The following is a 25047-nucleotide window of genomic DNA, read 5'->3' on the forward strand; positions in this document are numbered from 1 at the left end:
TTAAATTTTGTTTTCGAGTGTATTAATAATGTTTACATAATATCTATTTAAGTTAATTTGTGATTACTAATTTGAGACCTTTTAGTTTTTTGTTTGTTTTATTCAAATTTGCAGTCCGGGTTGTAGTTTTTAATATTTATAATTTGTGAGGGACCCGTATGTTGTACTGTACACTATTCACATGTTCTGCATACTTGCGTGGATTTTATTCAAAGACTAAAAAATATGCACAAACCAGAGGCAGATTGTTGCTGCAGAAGCCAAGGTTATGTTTAGGCTTTCTTTTTTATAGAATAAGTTTTTCAATGTTGTCAACTGCTTGCCGTTCAGTTGTTTTTTTCTTATTAACATACAGTATAGTGTCGTTTTTGACCTGATCAAAGCGCATTGACATTTTTTTGGTGAATTGGCGCTATATGAACAATATTCACCTGACTTTAGTGTTAACCCTTGTGTGCCATTTCTGTTTGCTCATTGGTCCATCACTTCAGCTATAGAATGGTTTAGAACCAATTGGATTTTGTCCTTGCATGATAAAGATGTTACTAAATAACTACAGTTTGGACTCTAACCCAAAAATAAATACAATTACAACCGATTTGGCAGTTGTCAGCGGTTCTCTGACTTGTTTTAGTATTGTAATGTTATGCAGGTTTGCTTAGTGAAAATACCCACGTCAGTTAACGTAAGGATTAAAAAAGTTTTCCTTTTGTTGTTCTGCAGTCCAGCGAGCGCTTCACCATGAGCACCTTCCCGCACGTCCTCAAGGAGATCGGCGAGTTCGGCTTGTTCCAGAAGCGCCTGGTGGCCGCCTTGTGCGTCCCCAACATCTTCGTGGCCTTCGACATCATCGGCCAAGTCTTCACGGGCCTCGACTTCCCAAACTACTGCAACGCCGACTGGATCCTGGAGCGAGGGGACGCCAACCTGACGCGCGAGAGGCAGAAGGAGCTCACTGTCCCCGTCGGCCCGGACGGAAGCTTCCAGAGCTGCCTCATGTTCGCGCCAGTCGACTCGGACCTGCAGACCATCGAGCTCTACGGCCTCAACGCGACCACGGGCTGCCTCAATGGGTCCAAGCTTGAGGTGCCAACGGGGGCGTCCAGCATTGTGACGGAGGTGAGACGGAGAACGTCGCCGCGGCAAACAGTGGGACGGGAAATGTCGCCGCGGCAAACAGTTGGGTCATGCTCTTTTGTTTCTTGGTCAGTTTAATCTGGTGTGTGACAGAAGAACGTTGATTGAGGCGTCGCAGTCCATTTACATGGCCGGACTTCTGATCGGGGCCCTCGTGTCGGGTGCCATGGCTGACAGGTACGAAGGACAGTAGTCAAGATGGCTACAGCAGGTGTGCAGAGCTTTGATTGTGGTTATGTGGCCCCGCTCGATTAACTGTGATTCTTCTTTTTCTTTTTTCTTTTTTTTTTAAGGGCTGGTCGCCGCTTTGTGGTCTTGCTGAGCATTCTTCTTCTTCTCTTGTTCGGCGTCAGTAGTGCCTTTTCTCCCAACATCTACTTTTATATCGTCTTCAAGTTTCTGTGTGGTGTGTCCGCGGCGGGAATCCTAACCAACTCATTTGTGATAGGTGAGTGGCCAATTAGGTTTTAGATGAACAATTTCCACTATCCATGGCATTTGTCTCAAATCAGAGTCAGTTCCCGGCAAACCAAACAGCAGAAGGCTTCGTACTAACCACTACTGATAAAAAATAAAAAAAACGAGTTCCTAGAGCAGGCGTTCACATGAGCGATAAGACTTCTCACTTCAGTTTTCAAGCAAAAGATTATAATGCTCGACGACTCTCCAAAGCATCTGCTGAATCGACTTTTGCGGATGCTAAGTTCAAGTGCAGCCGCCCGGATCAATTTTCTCAGGCTTTACCTGAACGCCTGCTCTAAGAGTTCAGATCAACGTAGTGCACTTTAAGAACAACCAACACTGTCCATAATTTCATTTGCTCCCAAAAACGTATAAATATGTTCTACTTTAAATGTTTTAAGTGTACCAAAGACATATTTATATGTTTTTTAAATCTTTTTTTTATGCCAGAGCATACAGAAGGCTTTGATGCAGCCTCTCAATTGTTAAACAAAATGGTAGTTATTACACAAACAGCCAACAGGTGGCAGCAGAGCAAAAGAGATCAACCAAGGGCTATGTTGAAAAAAGGCTAATTACTCACATTTCTAAACAGATTTGTGAAAAATGATGAAACTTAGCTATATTCTAATGCTAATTGCTGCAAAACGGAAACTGATACAAATGTAAGTTTTTTTCCTGATGAAAGAAGAGATTCTAATCTTTCTTTTGGTAGGTTGCATGCTTTTATAGCAATAGAACACAATATTCTGTTGGCCTCGCAAAATCAGTCAAAATCCAGTAAAACAGCCGGGAGTGAAGGGGATTGCTTCGGTGAAAACGACTGGGAGTGAATGAGTTAGTACAATAAACTCTAACCCAGCTTGAAAAAAAAAGATTGATTTAAAACCACTGCCCAGTTGATTGATTTCAATGGAGTCTTTTTCAGTGGCAAATGCCACCATTTCTTTTCTATGCCAAAAGTTAATGGCGGGCTTGTGTTTCACTCAAGGTGGCGAGTGGTGCGACTCGTCCAAGTTCGCCTTCTGCACCATCATCAGTCACAGTTTTTATCCCGTCGGTCTCATGCTCTTGTCCGGCCTCGCCTATTTCATCCGCAACTGGAGGATTCTCCAACTGGCCCTCTACGGCCCTCTTCTTATTGTCCTGGCCGCCTTTTACTGGTCGGTACAAATCATGTGACACTTGGCCACTCGTTTAGAACATTTACAGGAGAAAACAGTAAAGCTAATTTACGGGCCGTACCTTTTGAACAACGCCAGGATCCTGCCAGAATCGGCTCGCTGGCTCATGACCCAGGGCAGGAGGGAGGAGGCGGCGAAGGAGGTGCGCAGAGCGGCAAAAGTCAACGGGAGGGAAGTGCCGCAAGATCTGCTGGACAAGGTGAAGCCCCACACATGGTTTACGTTTAGTCAATTAGTACAGAAAATATCATGTCCTAATGGCGCGTGTGGTTGTGTAGATGGAGGTGGACGAGTCGCCCAACAGAGGCAGCATGTTCGACATTTTTAGGACGCCATACCTGAGAAAACGAGCGCTCCTCATGGGCTACGTCTGGTGAGGATTTAACACCTAAAATGAAAGCTAAAAAAAAAAAAAAATCTTAGAATTCCGCACTGTGTAACGGCAGGTTTGGAATCAGCGTGGTGTACTACGGCCTGAGCCTGAACGTTGGCAACTTCGGACTGAATATTTACCTGACGCAGTTCGTCTTTGGCCTGGTGGAGCTTCCCGCCCGTCTGGGTTCTTTGCCGCTCATCGGGCGCTTCGGCAGGCGACGGTGTGAGGCCATGATGTTACTGTTTGCGGGGGCCACTTGCCTCTCCATCGTCGCCGTGCCCAAAGGTAACTTTAACACACGGCGATTTCTTGATAGGAAAAAAAACAAAAACAAACGACACGTCAAATATTAACTGCCATTGACGGCTATAAACGTCAAAATTTCATTGGAACTATTTCTACTAGTTTAACATTTTTTTCCCCACTTTTGTTAACAAGAGTATGAAAACCTAGATAGAATTTGTGATTAATTGTAAGTTAACTAGTGAAGTCATGCGATTAATTACGATAAAAAAATTTAATTGCCTGACGCCCCTAATTTTAAATAAAATGATTGTAATAAAAATTTTTTATCTGTAATAATTTTTTCTTTTAAAAAAACAAATAGTTTTGTCGCATGACTTCTCTAGTTAACTCACAATCAAATTTTATATCTGTTCTAAATGTACAATATTTTTTCCCCCTAGGTTTTCATACTCTTGTTAATGGTTAAAGGCATGTTATTTATTTCTCAAACATGATCTGATTTTTTTTTAAATCTTTTGTCTTGAAAATATCTGCATTTTTCTTCTATACTTTTTTCTTGAAACTATACCTTAAATCTCATACAAATTAATTTTCATTTTGAAACTACACAACTTGTCCCCAATATAACTTTTGTCTGACTTCCTACGCATCAATTATGTTCTGTATTTATAATACTCATCTTCCAACTTCTTATTTCAGACCTTCCTGTCATTGCAACGGTCCTCGCCATACTTGGGAAATGTGCATCCACTGGTTGCTACTGCATTGTGTATGTTTACACAGCAGAGCTCTACCCCACCACGCTAAGGTAAGGTAGGTAACAGACGAGGTTTGTTTATGACATTGTCAAATATTTTTAGGATAGATTATTCCCCCAATTATCTCATTGATAAATGGAATAACGAGGTAATATCTGCAGCTTTGTGTGTGTGTGTGTGTGTGTGTGGTTTTGAAAGGCGGGGGGGCCCTGGTGAGTGATGTGGGTGTCAGCCTGAGACTGCAGAAATAAGAGTTTAAAAACAACTTCTATTATCTCTGAAATGCAGTTTGCTTCGTCTGTGTTGCTAGGCAGAGTGGCGTAGGTGTGAACTCCATGTGCGCTCGCGTGGGAGGCATCCTGGCCCCCCTGATAAGGCTCCTGGCCGTCCACCATGACTCCATCCCCATGCTGGTGTATGGCGTCGTACCCATTAGTGCGGTGGGCCTCTGCCTGATGCTGCCGGAGACCCTCAACGCCGAACTTGAGGAACGCATCGCGCTAAAGTGAGTTGATGAACCCGAGGAAAACAACAGCAAGATGCGTGATGATTATTATTATTTATTTTAACATGACAATGTTTTATTTGGTCTAGGAGGATTGATACAGGATATGTAAAGGGTGAAGAAATATGAGGCAGAAGCACAGCATTGTGGTTTATGTGGATGATTACAGGCGTTTGCTTTACATATTTATTTTCATGGAGCCCCAGTCATGATGATGTACACTCAGGTTCGATAGGTACTGTATGAGATTTGTTCTGCACTCCTGTTTACCTTGACTTTCTTAATTGCTTGTATGCAAATATTAGAATCTTTGCCCACAGTGTGAAATTAAACCACTGAGAAAAACTTTAGTTAGCTACCTATTTATGAATCTGTCTTTAAAATGTTCAACTTATTACCTCATATTTCTTTCAAAATTTCAAAATAAAAGCCAATGTAATTTTTGTTGTTTTCGTCTTCTACTTTCTAATTTTTTGACCAAATTAAACTGTTGCAACTTTAAACTGTTTATCTTATCACAATGAATTTTTCTTTCTTTTAAAATAATAGCAAACATTTGTGACACCCCCTCCCTTTTAATTCCTATCTAGTTTGCTCCTTTTATTATGTTGCTTATCAGTAGTAACATGAGCAAGGTGTTACACGTGTTACATATGATATACTGTAGGTTATAGTGCACAAACGTGAGCTCACTAACAGATCTGGACAGATTTGTGAACAATATTTAAGAGAAATGGGCCTTTTTCATACATGGAAAATGTTTTTGTTTTTTTTCTGAACTCATGAGAAATAGGATTTTAATGTGTTTATTTTTTACGTTTTGTGTAAATACACCACAAGCTGTTATTAAATGCAGATTTATTCAATTGAGGGTTAACAGAGGAAAAACGGATTATTCAGATTGTATTTTTTTTTAAAGGTCATTATGTAGATCTTTTCCCCTTCAAACCTCTTAAGGAAGACTTTCTGCAATGCATTTATTTGAAATATGATCGGTCGGAAATCTTTCTCAATAAGCAGTTGGACCAATTGGGCAATAGATGGCAGCAAAATGTCAAACTATAAGACGCCAATGTTGGCCCTCTTAAGACGTGCTTTTTACCTATTAAAAAAAAAAAAACTCCACTTTATCTTTCACCAAGTCGATTTGGTGGAGAAAATTACACAATCCTCATTGTCCTCCCCTTTCACACACTCGGGTGAGATTGATCGGCCAACTTGAAGACTGCCAGACACACAAAGTGCAGTGTAAGACGGATTACATTTCAGCACCATTTTCCGAACGAGTGAGTGTTTGTTATCACCGCGGAGGACTCTCTTCCGCTGCAAAGAAGGATGACTCAAATTTCCACGGTGCGCCAAGGTCATTTGGACACTTGAACGGGAGTTAAGACACGCCGTGGACTTGCGAGCTCGCTGGTGAAAAATGGCCAATTGTGGCCGTTTGTCACTGTCACGCTCGCGGGCTTCACATAAGCCGGGGCAGTCTTTCCTAAATTTTAGAAGCTGCGCACCCCCCCTTTGAGATCATGACAGACACGCTCCTGTTTATCCAAAAAAAAAAAAAAAAAGGCCAAATAAAGCATTTTGGGTGCTTTTAGAGCAGTGTTTTTCAAACATTACAAGCCCTTTCAACATCCCGGCAAAAAAAGTGTGCACCACTGCACACCCTCTCCCGAGCAGATTCTCAATAGAAATAGAAACATGGGTCAACTTTTGTTTTTCTGTTAAAAGGGGGTGCGTGGATTAAAAAGGTTGGGAAGAACTGCACTTAAAAGTATTCAAAGTCTTTGTTTAGATTTTTTTTTTTTAGGGTGTGGCCATGCAAAAAAAAAAAAAAGTGCGCCAACTTATTGATTTAACTTTTGTAGGGGTGCGCCAACTTTATCGGTAGCATTAAAAAGATTTGAAAACTATACTCTTGAAGCATTTTTTAAGGGTGTATATGGCATAGGAGTGGCGTAAAAGACTGAACTAAAAGTATTCAAAGGGCATTGTTTTTACTTTTTAGGTTTTTTTTTTAAAGGAAGGAATTCAAAGGAATCTCAATAATGGTATTCATTCATAAAATCAGAAAGCCAAACATGTCGACTGACTGGATAAACTGATAATACAAAAACAAAAAAAAACGCTAATCAATAATAAAATTGGACAAGCGAGACATCTGACGTCTGCTCGTTAATTTGAAACCAATGCGAGCAGCCGTCATCTGGGGAGGGAGGGTGTGTGCGTGCGTGCGCGCGCGTGCGTGTCTGCCACATCGCCAGCGAGAGCCTCCATCCGCACATTCGCCTGTGCGCAATGGCACCGAGCGCACCGGGCAGCCCGCAGCCACCGCGCACACACGGGTGCGAGGACTTGATAAGTCGAAACTCGCCACGGACGCCGCTTGGGATCTGATGATTTCTCCAGCAGGAAACACGAAGAGGTAGGTTGAGACTTTTAAATGACATTCGGATTGATTTGTACGTGAGGATTTAATGGCTTTATTTGGAGTAGGGTGTCTAATTATTCCCACTCGGAATGAATACTTTGCAGGCGGGGTGCTGGTTAAGGCAGATACGCTGTTGCCGTCTCGGGCTTTAATTGGATTTCATCTTGCGTTAATTAAGAATCCATGGGAACCATTTCACTCTTTTGTGCTGGCGTATTAAAGGGAAATGAGTTTCAATTAACTCCAAGGTGCAACAGATGCTTTAATTATATGTATAGGATTTGAATGGACAAATGATGATACCACAGTGTGTTTGTGTAAATTGGCAGGCAGATTGTGTTAAAGGTGAAGTGGTAGAGTTTTATATTGTGTATAAATGACAACGGTTAAGATAATGTGTTAATAAATATGCGTGAGTGTGAATAAGTGTATATTGTGTACAATTACATTGTGTTGATGTAAATAAACACAATTACAGCAATTCATTGTGTTTATGTAAATTTATGTAAATATAAATGATTGTTTGTATGTATAATGCAAATTGTACTTTAATAATGAAATGAAGAATTTTGGGCTCCTTCTGTTGTACGGTAAAGGGTGAGAGTGAGTCACTGAGCCGCAGTAGCATTTGTTGTTTTTCACGGAGGATAAAGAATATATGCTTGCGAGTATGGTTTACATGTGATGCATCATTTGCATTCAAATATCCCTAATAGCACTACTGCCATAGATGCTGTTTGTTAGCATTAAGCTAAGGGGGCTTTGCTGTATTTATTTATTTTTTTTAAATTTTTTAAAGGCTTCAATTCATGTCTTTAAATGTTGTGAATGTACTTTTTCTTTTTTTGTAAGCGACTTTTTCTTTTCCCTTTCTCTGCTTTGCTTTTTGGTGTCGTCTTTGCTCGAGTGAAGCACATTGAATTGTCTTGCGTATATACGAAATTTGCTCGGATAAACATTCCGTTATGACGCGGAGACAAGATCCGGCGTGAAATGACAGAAAACTCACCTCAGACGAAGAGAGAGAGAAGATTTGCGCTGAAGTTGTGTGGCCAGACGGCGGCAGGGGAGTTGAGGCTCAATTTGGTAATAAAGGCGAGGATAGATGGAGTGCAAACAGCAGCGGAGCCCCACAGCCAGACACACATCATCCCCAACACTTTTCTTTTTTTTTTATAGCCCCTCCTCCTTTCACCATCCGCTCGTTAATTGCTTCTAAAAAGATCTTCATGGGTGTTGGCATCAGTCGCTAAGACATCTGCTAATGAGCGCAACATTTTTTTTTTTTTTTACTCCCTTCGTCTTTTGTCACAAGCATCAGTTCATCTTCAGGGTCAGTCGAAAAAGCTGCAGATGATTCTGGCGGATTTCGGGCAAGAGGTGGCGCGCACCTGTCAATCACAGGGAAGACACATACAACAGTATTTGTACAGGGACACGAGGAAATACATCATTGTGTGTGTGTGCGTATGTGAAGGAGGGGGATACTGACTGGTTTTCTGAGTGCCCCAGACCCAATAAAGCGACGCCAAATTGCATGTTTCAGAGTGGCCTTTTATTGTGGGCAGTCTAAGGCACACCTGCGCACTAATTATCGTGTCTAATCGGCATCTTGATGTGGCTCACACCTGTGAGGTGGGATGGATTATCTCGGCAAAGAAGAAGTGCTCACGAGACTGGTTTGTGAACAATGTTTGAGAGAAATGGTGTTTTAAAAAAAAAAATTGCTTTTATTTCAATTAGCTATTAGAGCATTTTTGTTAGGTTAGATAGTTTTTGAAAATGCTTATTTTTTTCTCAATATTAGCTTATTTTTTTGTTTACAGAGTATATGTGGAGTGCAAAATAAATAAATAAAAAGTCACTAAGTATCGATGCCTGTTCAACCTTCCCTCTTCTACACAGCCAAACAATTCATTTGCTCCCATAAATGTATAAATACGTTGTATTTTAAATATTACCATGCTCCCAAAGACGTATTTATAAGTTGTTTTTTTTTGTTTTTTTAATGCTAGAGCATACAGAAGGCTTTGATGCAGCCTCTGAACTGACGAGAATGCTTGAAGCAATGGTAGTTATTACAAAAACGGCCAGCGGGTGGCAGCAGAGCATAAGAGATCAATCAGGGCCATGTTGCAAAAAGCTGTTTTCCCCACCGTTTGAAACAAATTTGTGAAACTTAGCTGTATTCTAATGCTAATTGCTGCAAAACGGAAACAGATCCTGATGAAAGAAGAAACACACATCTTTCTTTTGGTCGGTTCCATATTTTATAGCAATAGAACACAATATTCTGTGGGCCTTGCAAAATCAGTCAGAATCCAATAAAACAGCCCGGAGCAAAGGGGGTTGCTTCAGTAAAAATGGCTCCAATGAACCTTGAAAACTTGTGTATGATATGAATTGATAGATTGGCAGATAAGATCCAGTCCACTAAAGTGCTTCCAACTGTGATCATTCATTCTGGAGCGACCCCCGTCTTCGCTGTCTTTCCACCAAGATACTTAAAATTTCCAAGTTCAAGCAATTCTCCGATTGAGACTCCTTGGCTCGACTTGTCAGATGCAAAAGTGTAACCCCCCCCCCCATGTCGGCAGGACATGTCAATGCTTAGCGAAGCAGAGCGGCCATGGTGGAACGCGTCGGACGAGCGCAACGGCAGCGGGGAGGCGTCGGAGTCGGACGCCGGCAACGGCGAGCGCAACTACTATGCCATGTTTTACTCCATCCTCATCCTGGCCATCGTGTTCGGCAATGTGCTGGTGTGCCTCGCCGTGCTGAGGGAACGCTCCCTGCAGACCACCACCAACTACCTGGTGGTCAGCCTGGCCGTGGCAGACCTGCTGGTGGCCTCGCTCGTCATGCCATGGGCCGTCTACCTGGAGGTAAGACATGATCGCCTTTGTTGCTCGGAATTGATTCGATTTGGTCGCACTGGTAGCGTTTGATGCAAGGATTACTCACATTGAGTAGCTTACAAAAATGACTTTGCGCCCCCCCCAAGCCACTCCCCAAAATCCCGTCTTATGCTGTTTACTCCACTTCTCACACACCAGAGCAAATAGAAAAACATAAAAACTAAACACCAACAATGTAAACACAACATACCCCCCCAAAAAAGTAAAAAACAAAAACAAATGCTAAACAAAACAACAAAAAGCTAAAGAAAGCAAACGAAAAAAGGAAAAACTAAATTGCTAAACAAAAAAGAACTGTACGTGAAAAAAGCACACAAAAAACAAGCCAACTAATGAGACAAGGATGAACACCTGACTTTAGCACAGTTCCAAGAAAATCGGCCAATCAGATCCACAGTAGAAAATCAAATATTTTATGACTGTAGCGTTGTTTATCATGCTGCTGGACCGCCACTGTTGCATTGTAATGCATCCAGGAAGTCCAAGTTCATATAAGGCTACAGACGAGAATCAATAAGATCCCCCCCTCCGCCCCGAAGGCGGACGTTTGCCCACTCGAGGTCGGAAAAAAAAATTCAGACACTCCCAAATATGTCAAATAAGCAGCCGCCTGGCCACTCTTTCAAGTTTGCACTCTGTCAGCAGAACGCTTCGTCTTCGCTCAGAGTTCAGACGAGCGGAGAGAACAAATGAACCGGCCGCGCCTAAAGATTGATGGCCGACTTCATGCAGGTGCTCCATTTTCTGCACTCCCTCATTTCCAATTCAAACGTGAGGAAAGGCTCATTAAGACGTCACGGAGGCAATTTGAAGGGGCATGGCGAATGCCCCCCCCCCCCCCCCACCATGACCAAGAGGGTAATCTGTAGAATTGGATTAACCCGTTTCTGGATGGCGGTCTACTCGGGAGCACGGGCGCTCATCATAACACGTCTGCACGGACGGCGCGGCTGATCTACGACCCGCGCGCTCCAAGGCCGCGGGGACGCTCGGTCGGGTCGCCTCGCCTCGCTTCGTAAGGGCTTCATTAGCAGCGCAAGGAAATAACTCCTACTGACACAAATGTGAAGCTTCTCATTTCTGTTTACGACTATTGACCGGCTGGCGGATGAAGAGCGCGTGCTCCGAAATGATGTGTTAGCATTCAGCTAGTTGCGTTCACTGGCGAATTTTCTCCAGTCTCCATTGAACTTATCGTGCATGTTTTTGGGAATGTGGAAAGCCGACTCCACAGATTTGAACCCAGAACCTCAGAGTTGCGAGTCAGCAGTACTAACCACTATTACACTGGTACATCCAATCTAGGGTGAAATTTTTTTATTGGAATCTCCAAAGAGTTTAGTTCCAATGCTGGCTCATTTTTGTCATTTTATTCATCCATAATCGCCGCCCCCACAACGTCCGAGCCCAATAGTGATTCCCGCTGGCTTTTCCTCCCTAATTGATGCCCCACAGCGAGAGCTCGACATGAGGAACGTAGTGTGTGTGTGTGGGGGGGGGGGGGGGGGGGGGTGCATGCTTTTTCCCACACTGCACGTACAATGCTCACAATGTGTGCGTGCGTGCGCGTATGTTCTTGCATGTGTTATCTTGTGAGGACCATATTCCGGGTTTTTACTATGATTGTGGGGACATTTTGGCCGGTCCTCACAACTCAAGACCTCTTTTTGAGGTCAAGAGGTCGGGGTTAGGGTAAGGGTTAGGATTAGGCCGTCGGTTATGGTGGTTAAGGGGCTAGGAAATGCATTGTGTCAATGGAATGTCACCACTAGGAATTATTTGTAATTTCTGCGTGTGTGTGTGAGTGTGTGTGTGTGTGTGTGAGATGGAGGGGTAGTGGGTGAGTAATTGAAGAACAAGCCAAACATCTCAAGATTTTTAGGAGTTTTCCCACAATTGCTCACAAGCTTCAGTAGATCATCGCTGTCCTGCGAAAAACACTTATGTCCATTTTTTTACGTGTATGGGATTAAACTGAATGCAGACGTCCCAAAAACGTAAAAAATAAATCAATTAAATAAAAATGGACATTGTTTTTCAATAAATGATTTGATCAATTAATTATAATTAAGAACATTTAGTAGTTGCATAGCTGCTGATGTGCATTGCTTACACAAATGGCAAGGCTGCAAACAGCTAGTTTACAAAAGCAGTCAGTCTTAGTCATTTGGATTTTTAGCAACTTTTCGTCAGCTTTCCTCATTGAAATGAATGGAAATGCCATTAATCCGTTCCAGCCCCCTCCCCCCAAAAAACATCACAATTTCTTGTAATGTGTTTTTGGTCATAAAAATAGGACTCGTTAATATTGTACTTGTGTTTACCTTTAAAAGTAAACAATGTCAATGAAAGTCAATGAAAGTGAGTCTGTAGTGAAATGAAGCCCATTTTAAAAATAGCCAGTCTTGATCACAACCTTCACTGGAAGGATGGATGGAATTGTGACACATTGTCTAATTTGAACGTTTATTCATAATTCAACTTCAGACGTTTTTGAGCCGTGGTAAACATTACGCAATTTTCTTTTAAGCTATGCAATTGCCTTCAAACGACTTACTGGTGTGCCCATCTTGGCCACATGGGGGCAATATAAGACACCCATATGATCAAGTTGTTTTTTGCAGAGGACGAAGAACATATGCCTGTCCTTAATGATATGTTAAAGATATTATTCAAATTTCAAATGACTAAAATACATATTAAAGAGCACAACATGAACAGCAGAGGTCAAATTTGTCACTCGTTGGTCGGAAAAAAAATAGCTGGCGCTTGAAGACACAAAGTCCAGTAGGTGACAGGCGAGCATAGGGTGGTTAACAGCGATAACATCAGGAGGCAAACACAAGTGGGGAATTATGTTAGTGGGTGTGTATTCCCCTATATTGGCTCTTTGTGTGTGTGTGGGGGCAGACCCATATACTGTACTGTATATAGTCCCACAGGAATCCATTAATCACAGCAGTGACAGTTATTCACCAAGCCTTATGTCGCCTAGAATGTAAGCTTTCATTTTCTGAGCGTCATTGTTGCTGGGCTCCAAAATGCTAAATGCTAATTCACAACATCGGCATCAGTGGATGACAATTGCGGTCACCTGGCCGCATCTTGGCGTTGGTTCTAAAGGACTGCGATGATTAAATGCTGTGATGTATTTTTACGATTTTACCATTAAAAAAAAGGTCAGACTTGTGAGAATGTTGTGCAAATAAAGTTGGAAGGTTATATGAATAACGACGCGTCCGTTCAGGAGGAGTTGTAACGAGAAAAAATATCTGAATTTTCTGAGAATCAAGTCAGATTTTTTTTATCAAGAAAAAAGACACGTTATAAGAAAAATAAAATAAAATCATATGATAATTGTTTCTAAATCATAACTTACAAGAATGAATTAAAAAAAAATTCAGTCATACTCTCCTGCGGTTATTTTTTCTTTGGAAATATTAAGACAGATGAAAAATGTAAAACTATTTTAAGGTTACAGTAATAGTCATATTTTTTCAAGAAAAAGTCAGAATTCTGAGAAAATAACAGAAATGTTATTCATTTTAAAAAGTCATAATAATCTGAAATATTAGGCTAATATGGACATATTTTTTAAAGTTTTAATATGAGAAAAAAATTCTATGAAGAAAAGCAGCACAATTCTAAAAAGTCAGAAAATTAGCAATGTTACTAGAATAAAATACATAATACACAATGTTTTAAATGTTAAGTGAATGAAGATTTTTTTTTGTGTAAAAACAAGTATAAAAAAAATCCCGAAAAAAAAGTATAATTTTAAAGAAAAACTTTTTTCGGTTATGCAAATTTAGTTGTTTTTTTCTAATGATAAATTTAATCCAAATCAACTAAAATAGCCATGAAGTTTGGCATCAACTTCAAAGAGCTTATCAAAAAGAAATTGCAGCACTGAGTTTAAATCATGGAGCAAAAGCTGAGGGCTAAGTACGGACCCTTGAGGCACACCTAATGTCAATAAGATCTGGCATTCCTGGCTTTGTTCCTTTCTCTGACTTTTCTCATGAAATGCGCTCACTTCAGATAGAGTTGAATTGTCTCTACCCGCTACGTTACCCGTAAATTAGCACCAGCTCGGCCTTCTTTGGCGTGTTATGCGGACACGTGACGGTGACCAACGTGTTGCCTAATCTCTGGCGTGTGTGCCGCACAGGTGGTCGGCGGCGCCTGGCTCTTCAGCCGCCTCTACTGTAACGTCTTCGTCACCCTGGATGTGATGATGTGCACCGCCAGCATCCTCAACCTGTGCGCCATCAGCATCGACAGGTGAGTGTGTGTGCGTGTGCGCGCGTGTGCGTGACAGACGTCGGGGCGCTCATTCACAGTTGCCATGGCGCCACTTGTGGAAATGTCAAACATAATTCTGCATTTCCAGGTGTGCTCAGATTCGTGTGTTTACAAGTTCACGAGAATAAAGATGTATTTTAGGATGTTATAATATGATGAGAATGAAATTATTCTGTTTTGATAATAGCATAGATTTTTTGTCAAAATCATTTTTACATTTTATGTGGCTATAGGAAATCTAATAAATGTGTTTATTTAGAAGTTGTAACGGTACTTTGTAGAATAATAACTATTATTTTATTTCTGTTGTTTAGTACAACTTCTGCAATTGTAATATTATATAACTTTTTCCCATCATTGGCGAATTTATTCTTTTGCAAAATTATTCTCATAAAAGTACGACTTTTCTCATATAAATTTTTTTTATCTGGTAAAAATTCACGACATATTTTTTAAGTTATTTTCATAAAATGTTTGAAATCTGACTTTTCTTGTTAATGTCTTTCTTGTAAATTGACTCTTTTCTACATTTGCGACTTTTTACTCCTACTTTTGTAGAAATAAGACTTGATTTTGATGAGATGACCACTTTTTTTTTTGCAGTTTGCTAAATCGCTTGTAAAAGAAAAGTACAACTTCGACATAGTACAACTTTGTTCCCATCGTGTGTGAATTTTTTCTCGTTAAGAGCACAGCTCCTTAAAAAATCATAGTCAAGTCATAATATTAGAAATATTACGACTTTACCCTCATATGATGTCAACGTTTTTTTCTTTCCTCGTAAAATCAATTTATTATTAGTCATTGGGGGCTTGGGTAAAAAAAGAAAGAAATAAAAGCTTCCCCACACCTGATTTGGATCCGTGTACGTAAAGCACCTTGATGACTCAAAGGTGAACAGTGTGAAGCTCCATACGAGTCAAATTTATATATTCGGTGAGCCGTATTTGCCTCACGAAGAAGCGGAAGCGCTGTTTGATCAGTTCTCGGGTGACTCGCGACCGAGCGGACCTGCTGCTTGTATTCCCGCAGACGGCACACAGCTAAAAAAGTACAGCTGGGTGTGTATTGTATTGTGTGTGTGTTTGTCCTGTCTTTGGCCCCTGAGAGGAGCCCGAGTAATTAGTCCGATGAAGATAAACCATCATGGCAGCGAGCTGGCCCCAAACGAGGGAACGCGGCATCCGAGTTGGCTCCGGGTCGGCTTTTAATTGCCGCCCCTTCCACACAAGCTCATTACGCACACTTCCTGTCCAGAACGCCTCTTTTAGCTTTTAGTTAAAAGTTGATTGATCAACGCCGCAAATTGTTTGCCTTCGCCGCGGTCGGTCTTCGTATTTCTCACAGCGGTGGCTTTCTTGTGGGTGAGTTATTTTCCGGAATGCTCGAATGCAGGGATACTGTGAGAATTAGTGAGCGACCTATCCACAGTGTGCAGCATCATAATCGTGCTTAGAATAAAAAAGGAATTACGAGTCAATATGATAAATAAGTCAGTTTTTTTTTTTTTAAAGCAAACTAAATTGCATGTTAAGTTTTTTCATTATGAATAAAAACAGTAATGTTACAAAAAGATGTTTTATTATAATGCAAATAAATGCAATATTTTAATTGTTTAATGTTAAAAGTAAGTTTTTAAAAGGCACTTTTTTAAGATTATGCCTTCTTTCTAATAAAATTTGGAAGCAAAGTATAATTTATATTCTGGTAAAACTATGATGTTTTCGTTTCTTAAACTGCCAACCTCAATTTATTAAAAAAAAAATATCTTACATTTTACATTTTTGTCCAATTAAAAGTGCTCTCTATTCAAATTAGGATTTTTAAAAACTTTTTTAAAATACTTTTTTCTTGTTCAACTCAAAAGATCATCGTTTTAATGTTGTAAAAATTACGACTTTTTTCTTGTTGACATGAGTTTTTCTATAAAATAACTTTTTTCCTCTAAAAAAAAAAAATGATTTTGGGAGGTAAAATTACATTAAGATTTTTTCTTGTAAAATTACAACTTTGCCCTATAAAATTATGAGCCTTTTGTTCCTCATAACATTACCCACATCAGAAGTAAATGAAACTTTTGTGTAAAATTCCGATTCAATTTCTAGTCAAATGAAACTTTTTCATGAAAAATTATGACCATTTTTTTTTAATTACACTTTTCCTTATTATAAAATTCAGAGTTTTTCCTCATGAAATAATAACTTTTTCCATATAAAATGTTTTTTTGTCCTGTAAAAATGACCACTTTCTTGTTGAAAAGCTTTAAAAAAAAAAGTTTTTATGTTTGTTCTCACAGTTTTTCAACATCTCCTAAAAGTTGTGTGTGTATGTGTGTGTGTGTGTGTGTGTGTGTGTGCAGGTACATGGCGGTGGTGATGCCCATGTTGTACAACACGACGCACCGTTCTCGCAAGCGGGTGTTCGCGATGATCGCCACCGTGTGGGTGCTGGCCTTTGCCGTGTCCTGCCCCTTGCTGTTTGGCTTCAACACCACAGGTTAGCTCATCCTCGTCAACCACGACGACACCAACGACAGCATGGCGACAGCACTGATGTGCTAGCCGGATTAAAAAATAAATAAAAATAAGAACGAAGTATTGTTATTACAGTTACGAGATAAATCGACATGAGAATAGTCTTTAGACCGAACATTCATCAAAGTAAGAGAAAAGTACATGAATTATGTAATATTGACTGTTTCTCCTCAAAGTCACATCTTCTTTTTTTTTCATTTCGCTTGCACATGATTATCGTTAAAAGTACAACTATGTTTGTAATTTTGTCAATTGTGACTTGCTAGTTGTTTTTTTACACAAGCGAAACTGCAACTTTTGTATTGCTATGACTTTTTTCTAAAAAAACAAGTAACATTTCTACATTTGTAAAACTTTATTTTCACAAAATTGTGAGGTTTTTTGTTGTTGTGGAATTTGGAATTGTTCATATTTTCACTTTTTCTTGTAAAATTATGACTTTCTCATAAAGTATTTTAAAAAATCTCTTACATTTTGGGACATTTTTGTAAAAGCTTAACTCTGGCTTTTGTAAATTGTGACTTTCTACTTATAACAACCTAAAAAATTAAACGATGGCTCTTATAAAATTACAGCTCGTTTCTTAGTTTGCAAAGGTATTCGGATTTTGCTCATTTAACTTACTAAAAACACAGCTTCTTATTTTTTTGTGTGAAAGCAGAGTTTCTACTTTTGTAATAGTAAAACTCAATATTTGCGAGATTAGGATTTTTCATTTAACAATATCCATTTATTTCTAGTAATATTTCATCTTTCTTGTAAAAAAAATCTTTTTTCTCATCATTTTTGCAGATTTTGTTTCATAAAAGCACAACTTTTAAAATTCCAACTTTGTACTTGTAGCATGATGGCTATGATACATTTCAAACGTATTTCTCTCAGTTTGTAAAAGTATACTTGTTAAAGCACAACTCGCACTTTCATAATATTTGAATTTCATTCTCATAAAATTACAAATTCGACTTTTGAAATAGTACGACTTGAATCTCGGAATTTTTCATTCTACAATTTCCATCATTATTTTTGTCATTTTGAGTTTACTGTCAGTATTATAAAAAGTAGGAATATCTTTGTGTTGGCCACGCTCCACAACGTAATGTTTTCCGGCTCGAAACGAAACATAAACAAGGCTGCTTCTGACAGATTGCTTAGCATTGCGCTCTTCAATAACCCCTTTGATTATTGTCTTTATCCGTTTTGTCCAAAGCCAAACAGGCTGGCTGACTGAACTGCATCCTCATTTGTCTTGCGAATGAACTTGCCCACGCGGTGTAGCATCGCCAGTCGTTATTTCCAATCCAATGACAACACACGCGCGGAGCCGCACGCGGCAATGGAGAGCGGTGGCCGGTGTGCACAATGTAAAGAATCGTGGACATTCCTCCATTCCTCAATCAGCGGCAAACAATGGGCGGGAATATGATGGAGGGGTCACGCCAGGGTTCATGCCGGGTGCAGCGCTCATCATCGCCATCCGCAAACAAACGCTTCCAATTAACTCATCAGTCAGCCTTTGTAGCCAAACATAAGGCAGGAAAGAGTCGGAACTGTGTGAAAAAGTCTCAATGCAAAGTTTTAATTTGGGGGGGGGGGGGGGGGGGCTCACAATACATATTATGAGAGACAAATAAGAATGTTACAAGAATAGAGTTGGATTTTTTCTTTGGGAGAGAACTACAACAAAAATGTATTTAAAAAAATTGAATATTGTGCGCAAAAAAATACACAGGACGGGAATATTATTATTAATTTTTTTCCCCGACAAAATGTTTGTAATAGTATAAGACGAAAATCGGGATATTACAAGGATGACTTTTTTTTCTTTTCAAGAAAAGCCAGAATTTTATTAGAAAAAAAAGTGAAAATGTAATTGAATTAAATTTTCTCAAGAAAACGACATCATATGAGAAAAATGTGAGTCCTATTTGAGAAAATAGTTGCATTTTTTTTTCACACACAAAAATTCTAAAAGTTATGAGAATGGAGTCATATTTTTTTTTCCAAGAAAAAGTCATAATGAGATTTTTTTAAATATATATACTACAAGCATATTTTTGGACTTTCAATAAAAAGTTGTAATACTATTAGATTTTTTTTATTGCTATGCATTTTATCACATTTATTAATAGTTTTTATAGCATTATAGTTAGGAACTCAAAAAAATTTATGCTAGAAGAAGTTGTAATATTGTAACAAAATCTTTTTAAAATTTTGTTCTAGAGAAAGAATGTTACAAAAATAAATTATATTTTTTATAATAAAAACGTCAGAAAGAAGGAAGTGAATCTACTCATGACAAAAAGAATGAATCGTGAAGTGAAAATTCCCACACTAATGTAAACGCAACCTACTGGGACCAATAACCTCCATTTTATTCTCAAGTTTTTTTCAAATGTAAAGGCGCAAACCGCATCGTTTATGATCATTTGCACATGCCACAGGATGAATACATAAGTATTCCTCCCATGTCGGCGCAGCAATATCAGCCACGGCTCACTTGCGGCGTGTAACCCGTTATTACTATTTGGCGGCGTTCAAGACAGCTCGTGTAATTGTCGTTCGGACGGCCAAGACGTTTCATCGCCGCTGCCGCCGCCGTCATCATCATCTTTGTGTGTTATTGATCCAAGGAGGAGGCAATCGTTCCCAATGATTTTGCCACCTACAGTACACGGCACATATTTAACAGGAGAGCTGGCGAACGCGCAATCCGCTAGCACGATGTCGAAGGCAATCGCGCCCGCAGTAATAAGCTGCGAGCCGCAGGGTAGAGTTGAGCGCGCGTGGCGAGAATATCAAGCAGGGCAAGTTGTGGAAGCCAAGCCCGGGCCTAAATTGAGCCATTGACAACTACAATGGGCTAACTCCATTTTTTTTTGGTCATTTTTAGCTACTCTCCTTGAAAATGACAAAATGAGCCCCCACTCTCGTTCTGAGTTGCTCGTTTTTGTTTCTCCAGACGACCCCATGGTGTGCTCCATCTCCAACCCCGACTTTGTGGTGTACTCGTCGGTGGTGTCCTTCTACCTGCCCTTCGTGGTCACGCTGTTGGTCTACATCCGCATCTACGTCTTCCTTCGAATGAGGAGGAAGAGGATCACCTTCAGCCAGGCCAGCGGGAAAGTGCAGCCCGGCTCCATGCCGCTCTCTGTGGTCAGAGCTTCTTCTTGACATTTCCCTCCGCGCTACTGCTAAATGACGAGCAAGCTTTTTAATGAACTCTTTTACTGCCAAAACGTTATCCAAAAAAGCAACTCCTACAAGTGGCAGCCCAATCTCGAGCGTTTGAACTCGCGGGTGCCATATGAAAGATTGGATTCCATTCTTTCATTAGGAAAAAAAAAGTATGTTTCTACCTTATTCCGTTCTTTAGTAATTACCATTTGAAAATAGGTCATTTGAGCGACATGAAGCAAAAAAGGAAAAAAAATAGGAAAAACCAAGCAAGATACATTTTCTGCACAACAGTGAATTTGACACTCATGTTTTTTGTTTAGTGACGCTCTGTGATTAGATTTAATGTGACAAACGCTTTGAATCATTCACGTCATCCTTGAAAACGTTCCATTTCCTAAGATCCGCCATGTTTTCATGTCATTTGATACACGGAAGCCCATTGGAAAGAGTTACAATGCTGCCATCTGCTGGCCACAGTTAGTGGGTGTTTTGGGATTTTCCAACCCCATTCACGAAGCAGCGCTGCACAAGACGTTGCACTGCCCATTGAGAAAAAATATATATAGTTGGCGGTATACAATGGGTGTGTCCTTAACGTCAATTGATGTTTTTGGCGGTAAAAGAGTTAATTAACGACTTTGTTCAATTTGGGATGGAACCCCAAAAGTCCACTTCCCAAACATGCCACACCCTCTGTACTGTCGCTAGCAAGTTTTAGCGCCCTGAAATTAATCTGCTACATTTTGATATTTTACTGAACGGGAGCTAAAGACTTTAAATTGACTAAATAATGAAAAAGAAGCATTTTTATTAAAGCTGACACGGGGATGTAATTGTCAGAATTGTGGTATTGAGCGCCGTGCCGCATGAGTAACAATTGCATTAAGAATCAAATTCACCTTTAAATTGGACACGTCCTTTCACATCCAATATCGTCACGCGCACACGCACGCATACATTGTGACCTTCGGCGATGCAAAACTTAACGTGCAATCACGTTGACGGACAGCGACAAGCAGTACTGACAAAAGATATCATTAAAATGGGAAAACAGTTATTTGGCCTCAATGGGAGGAAAAGTCATTCGAAGGAAATTGCATAGCTGAAGAGAAAAATAAATAAAAACAAGTCATTGCGTAATGTTTACCACGGTCCAGTTAAATTATGAATAAACATTCAAATTCGACAACGTGTCCCAGTTGCAGCCATCATTCCAGTGAAGGTTGTGATCAAGACTATTTTTAAAATGGGCTTGATCAAAGTCCACATGGGCTAATTTTACTACAGACTTACGCTCATTGACTGACACCCATGTCACTCACCAGCCAAGGCCCACCTTTTAAAGGTACACACACTCAAAGCCTAAGCTATTAAAGTCTATGCGAAATCTATTTTTATCTGATTACTTGATTAATCAGTCGAATAATCCATTGTAAAAATATTGGATAGTTGCAGCCCTACTTTAAAGTGTCCAAATGATTTGTTTTGACAAGGTAAAGGTGTATGAATTAATGATCTACTTGCCTCTCTGATCCGACAGGAGACGTGTCTGCAGGACGATCCGGCTAAGACCAACCACGACCTGTCACCGATAAGGATCAAAGTGGTGAGTGTTATTTCAGTGTCAAACATGGCAATTTTCATGACAAACCATTTTTTCTTCAGGTATAACTATGACAGTGTTCTTTTTAAGTGAGAACATTTTCTCATAACATTCAAACTTTTTACGAGTTTTTTTAAATTAGTTTTTTTTCCTGGTAATGTCCACACTTTATTCTCTTAAAATTAGGACTTTCCCTCATTTTTCCCCATATTAAAATAATTTAGTTTCTTTGTACTTTTCCCCCCCTGTTAAAACTATGCATTCCTTCCGTTGAAATTAGGACTTTTACTTGTAATATTTAGACATTTTTATAGTACTTTATTTTTCGTATGATTTTTTTTTTTTAATGGTAAAAGTATTACTTTTTTTCTGAAAAAAAATCATGACTTTATTCTCCTAAAATGTTTATTTTTGCTTGTAATATTCTGACTTTTTTATGGTAAAGTATTATGATATTATGACATTTTGTCTTTAGTAAAAATATGACTTTATTTGCTTAAAATTGAGGACATTATCTCATAATATTCCGAATGTGTTTCATTAGTGTGCACCTGCAAAATAAAACCATCATGTTACGATTGTACCCTCTGTAACCGATTTATAAAAAAAAAGCAAGCGATTTCTCCATGTTTATGATGTTGTTTTGAACCCGGCAGCAGTGCGTGGAGCCCTCGGGCCCGTCCAAATCCGACCTGCTGTCGGGATGTCTGTGGCGCAAACTGCCCAAAACGGGACCGGTGGAAAACTCAGCACTGCCCCCCGTGGACACGCAGAACTACTGCAGCATAAGCCACGCCTCTTGCGGCCGCACCGAGTTGGACGCGGAGCACGACGACGTGGCGCTGGGGTCCGGGAGCAGTGCGGCAAAGAACAACCGGCAAGCGGCGCTGTCGACGGGCGCGGGCTGCGAGGTGAAGGATGTTTCCAACGGACGCACGCACACCACGCTCCGGCGGGTCAACATCAACAATCCCAGATTCAGGAGCATGCACGCCCGCGAGAAGAAGGCCACGCAGATGCTGGCCATCGTACTTGGTGAGGAGACGCTCACATGTCGCTGCACCAACAATTTAGTAGGATATTGTACAAAAAGTTGAACTTCCTTTTCTGGTACCTTTTTCAGGGGTGTTCCTCATTTGCTGGCTGCCCTTCTTCGTCACGCACATCCTAAACACGCACTGCAGGACGTGCGCGGTCCCACCGGGCCTCTACAGCGCCTTCACCTGGCTGGGCTACGTCAACAGCGCCCTCAACCCCATCATATACACCACTTTCAACGTGGAGTTCCGCAGGGCCTTCATCAAGATCCTCAGCTGCTGAGGAAGAAAATCGAGAAGATAACTGCAAAAGTCACTTTTTCCTTGCTCAGCGCGGACACACGTCGGATTTTTTTGTACTCTGTTTTTGGAAAAAGGGCTGTGGCATGGATCAGGTTTTTGTGGACGTCTTTGTGCCAACATTGTGTTTCCCCTTTTTGCACTGTGTGGACTAACTCATGTCATACAAACACACTCTTGCCCTACAGTGCATGCAGATGTGCAAAGTCATTGGAATATCAAAATTGGAGGAGTTATTTTATTTTTAATTTTTTTTTTTACAAAGTGCCGTTTATTGTCTTTGTTGGCGGCCATCTGCCAAAAAATCAACTACAGGCTCTATTGTGTGTTGTAAATAAAGACGTCATTCCATACACATGCTGTGATGTGTTCACACGCTAATGATGATGTGGGGAGAACCAACTGCAGAGGAGGATATAACTATGGGAAATTGGATTTTTTTTTCCTCTCTCTCTAAACACAGGATGGTACAGATCTCCACCAGGGTTGAACTGTCACATAGATGTGTACAAATGAGTGGCTTAGAAAGGACACAAGAGGAAAAAAGGGTCCTACCTCCCTTCTGTATTTTGAAGAGTTTGTTAGCCAGCAGGCTACTTCCTGGTTGACAGTGAATACAAAGGGTGATGCCATTTTGAATCCTTGAGCAAGCGGGGCTAGGGTGGATGGTTCCATCTTGACTCAAAGAGCAAAAAATGAGAAAATAAATGACTCCCAAAAAATAATCATAGGGGTTGTGTGTTTTAGTTGTTAGTTACAGCCTACTTCCTGGTTCAGAGGGCACAAAGTGATAGGACCGTACCATTTTGATTCTGAGGCACAGGGGAGCACTTCCTTTTAGCATTCTCGCTAACAAACTCAAGGTGAAAGGACCGTACCATTTTGGCCTCTGGTGCGGGTTGGTGTATGGTCCCATTTCAACGCAAGGTATAAAAAAGAAAACAATACATTTCACCTAAAAAAAAAAAGTCATGGGGTTCTGTATTTGGATGAGTTTGTTAGCTATCAGGCTACTTCCTGGTTTACAGAAGACCCAATGTGGAGACTTTAGCATATTTTTCCCGTTGGCTGAGATAAAAATGAGGTTAGAACTCAGGTCGGACATTCAGCCCAAGGTACTTATTTATATGTATTTTTATTTTTCAAGTGTTAAGCTAAAAGAAGGTTTGAAAATGTCTAGCACTGAATGAGTTAAGGAGCTAGAATGAGAATAACTCAACTTCTTCATTCTTTAGAATGCCAAAAACACGAGACGACTCATGATGCAAGATTTTTTTATTTTATATATTTTTTTTTATCCTTTGCAATGTATGCTGAATCTCGACACACTTCATTATCACTGACGAAAGTAGCAATGTTCACCCAGCACATTATTTTCTGTTTCCCCACTTGGAAAGTGCGTGAAATCAATATTTAATAACTAAGTGCATATTTAAGAGGATGTAATCAGGGCGTACAGTATGAACCCAGCGCCATGGTGATGAGCACTGCCTTTTCCCCAACCACCCCCCACTCCCCCCTCACTCCTTTAATTGAATTTGAATATGGATGAAGTGCAGCTGTATTCATACAGTCAATTTATTCATTCCCAAGACTGCGTGGACTTGCACCATGATCGTTTTGGCGAGTAAAGCGCTATATAGCGTACACTCCATTTTCCAGATCAAACTTATAGATGTTGTTCAAAGCCCAACATATAATAATCGAAACTAAAAAAAAGAAAGAAAAGAATAATTCTCTATATGTAAAGTATTGTGATTATTTGGTGTGGATAAGACAAACTAGCCAAAATACTAACATGGATAGACTTCTTGATATTTTTTATCAAAATACCACGGCTGATTGTTTTTTTTTTTTATGTTAACGAGTCATTTCTATGAAGAACCCTTGGAAATGGCTGAAAATATCCACTTCAAAGCAGAATGTGAGACTTTACGGGTTTGGGTTCATTGGACTTTTTTTGTGGGTCTACTCATGGTAGATATGGCCAACAAATGTCATGTTGCTAAGTGACACAAGCTTTGGGGGCTGATTTAAAAAAAATATATATAAATATTCCAGGTGCGCTACC

The 25047-nt window shown here is 40.1% G+C and overlaps 2 protein-coding genes and 1 long non-coding RNA gene across 8 annotated transcripts; 2 read left to right on the forward strand and 1 right to left on the reverse strand.

Annotated features, from left to right (window-relative positions):
• The first annotated feature begins 13 nt into the window (after nt 1-13).
• Nucleotides 14-5092, forward strand: slc22a13b (solute carrier family 22 member 13b). Of its 3 annotated transcripts, XM_086065399.1 has the most exons (11): nt 14-265; nt 724-1119; nt 1211-1314; nt 1431-1585; nt 2591-2762; nt 2862-2982; nt 3062-3156; nt 3230-3444; nt 4105-4213; nt 4474-4668; nt 4758-5092. In XM_086065399.1, the coding sequence occupies exons 2-11, from the start codon at nt 742-744 to the stop codon at nt 4795-4797; spliced, it is 1584 nt and encodes a 527-aa protein (XP_085921525.1). In that variant the 5' UTR covers nt 14-265; nt 724-741; the 3' UTR covers nt 4798-5092. The 3 variants fall into 3 exon arrangements, with proteins under 3 accessions (XP_085921525.1, XP_085921526.1, XP_085921527.1); XM_086065400.1 differs by lacking the exons at nt 14-265; nt 4758-5092 and having other exon boundaries at nt 290-1119; nt 4105-4218; nt 4474-4588; XM_086065401.1 differs by lacking the exons at nt 14-265; nt 4758-5092 and having other exon boundaries at nt 290-1119; nt 4105-4218; nt 4478-4545.
• On the reverse strand, nt 2011-22951 carry LOC147155886 (uncharacterized). 3 transcript variants are annotated; one of them, XR_015091915.1, is made up of 7 exons: nt 22754-22951; nt 21561-21618; nt 8112-8493; nt 3297-3467; nt 3122-3183; nt 2845-2973; nt 2011-2759 (listed from the first exon to the last, which is right to left on the reverse strand). It is a non-coding gene; the product is annotated as an uncharacterized LOC147155886 (long non-coding RNA). The 3 variants fall into 3 exon arrangements; XR_015091916.1 differs by having other exon boundaries at nt 2011-2970; XR_015091914.1 differs by having other exon boundaries at nt 2011-2973.
• drd3 (dopamine receptor D3) lies at nt 6944-23677 on the forward strand. Of its 2 annotated transcripts, none has more exons than XM_086065403.1 (8): nt 6944-7096; nt 9700-9987; nt 14192-14304; nt 16685-16821; nt 19819-20012; nt 21577-21642; nt 22296-22674; nt 22763-23677. In XM_086065403.1, exons 2-8 carry the CDS (start codon nt 9703-9705, stop codon nt 22957-22959), a joined length of 1371 nt encoding a protein of 456 aa, XP_085921529.1. In that variant the 5' UTR covers nt 6944-7096; nt 9700-9702; the 3' UTR covers nt 22960-23677. The 2 variants fall into 2 exon arrangements, with proteins under 2 accessions (XP_085921529.1, XP_085921530.1); XM_086065404.1 differs by having other exon boundaries at nt 22299-22674.
• The last annotated feature ends 1370 nt before the right edge of the window (nt 23678-25047 follow it).

The sequence above is a fragment of the Leptonotus elevatus genome, chromosome 21 (genome assembly GCF_054856555.1).
Source record: "Leptonotus elevatus isolate MCC_2025b chromosome 21, RoL_Lele_1.0, whole genome shotgun sequence".
NCBI classification, from domain to species: Eukaryota; Metazoa; Chordata; class Actinopteri; order Syngnathiformes; family Syngnathidae; genus Leptonotus; species Leptonotus elevatus.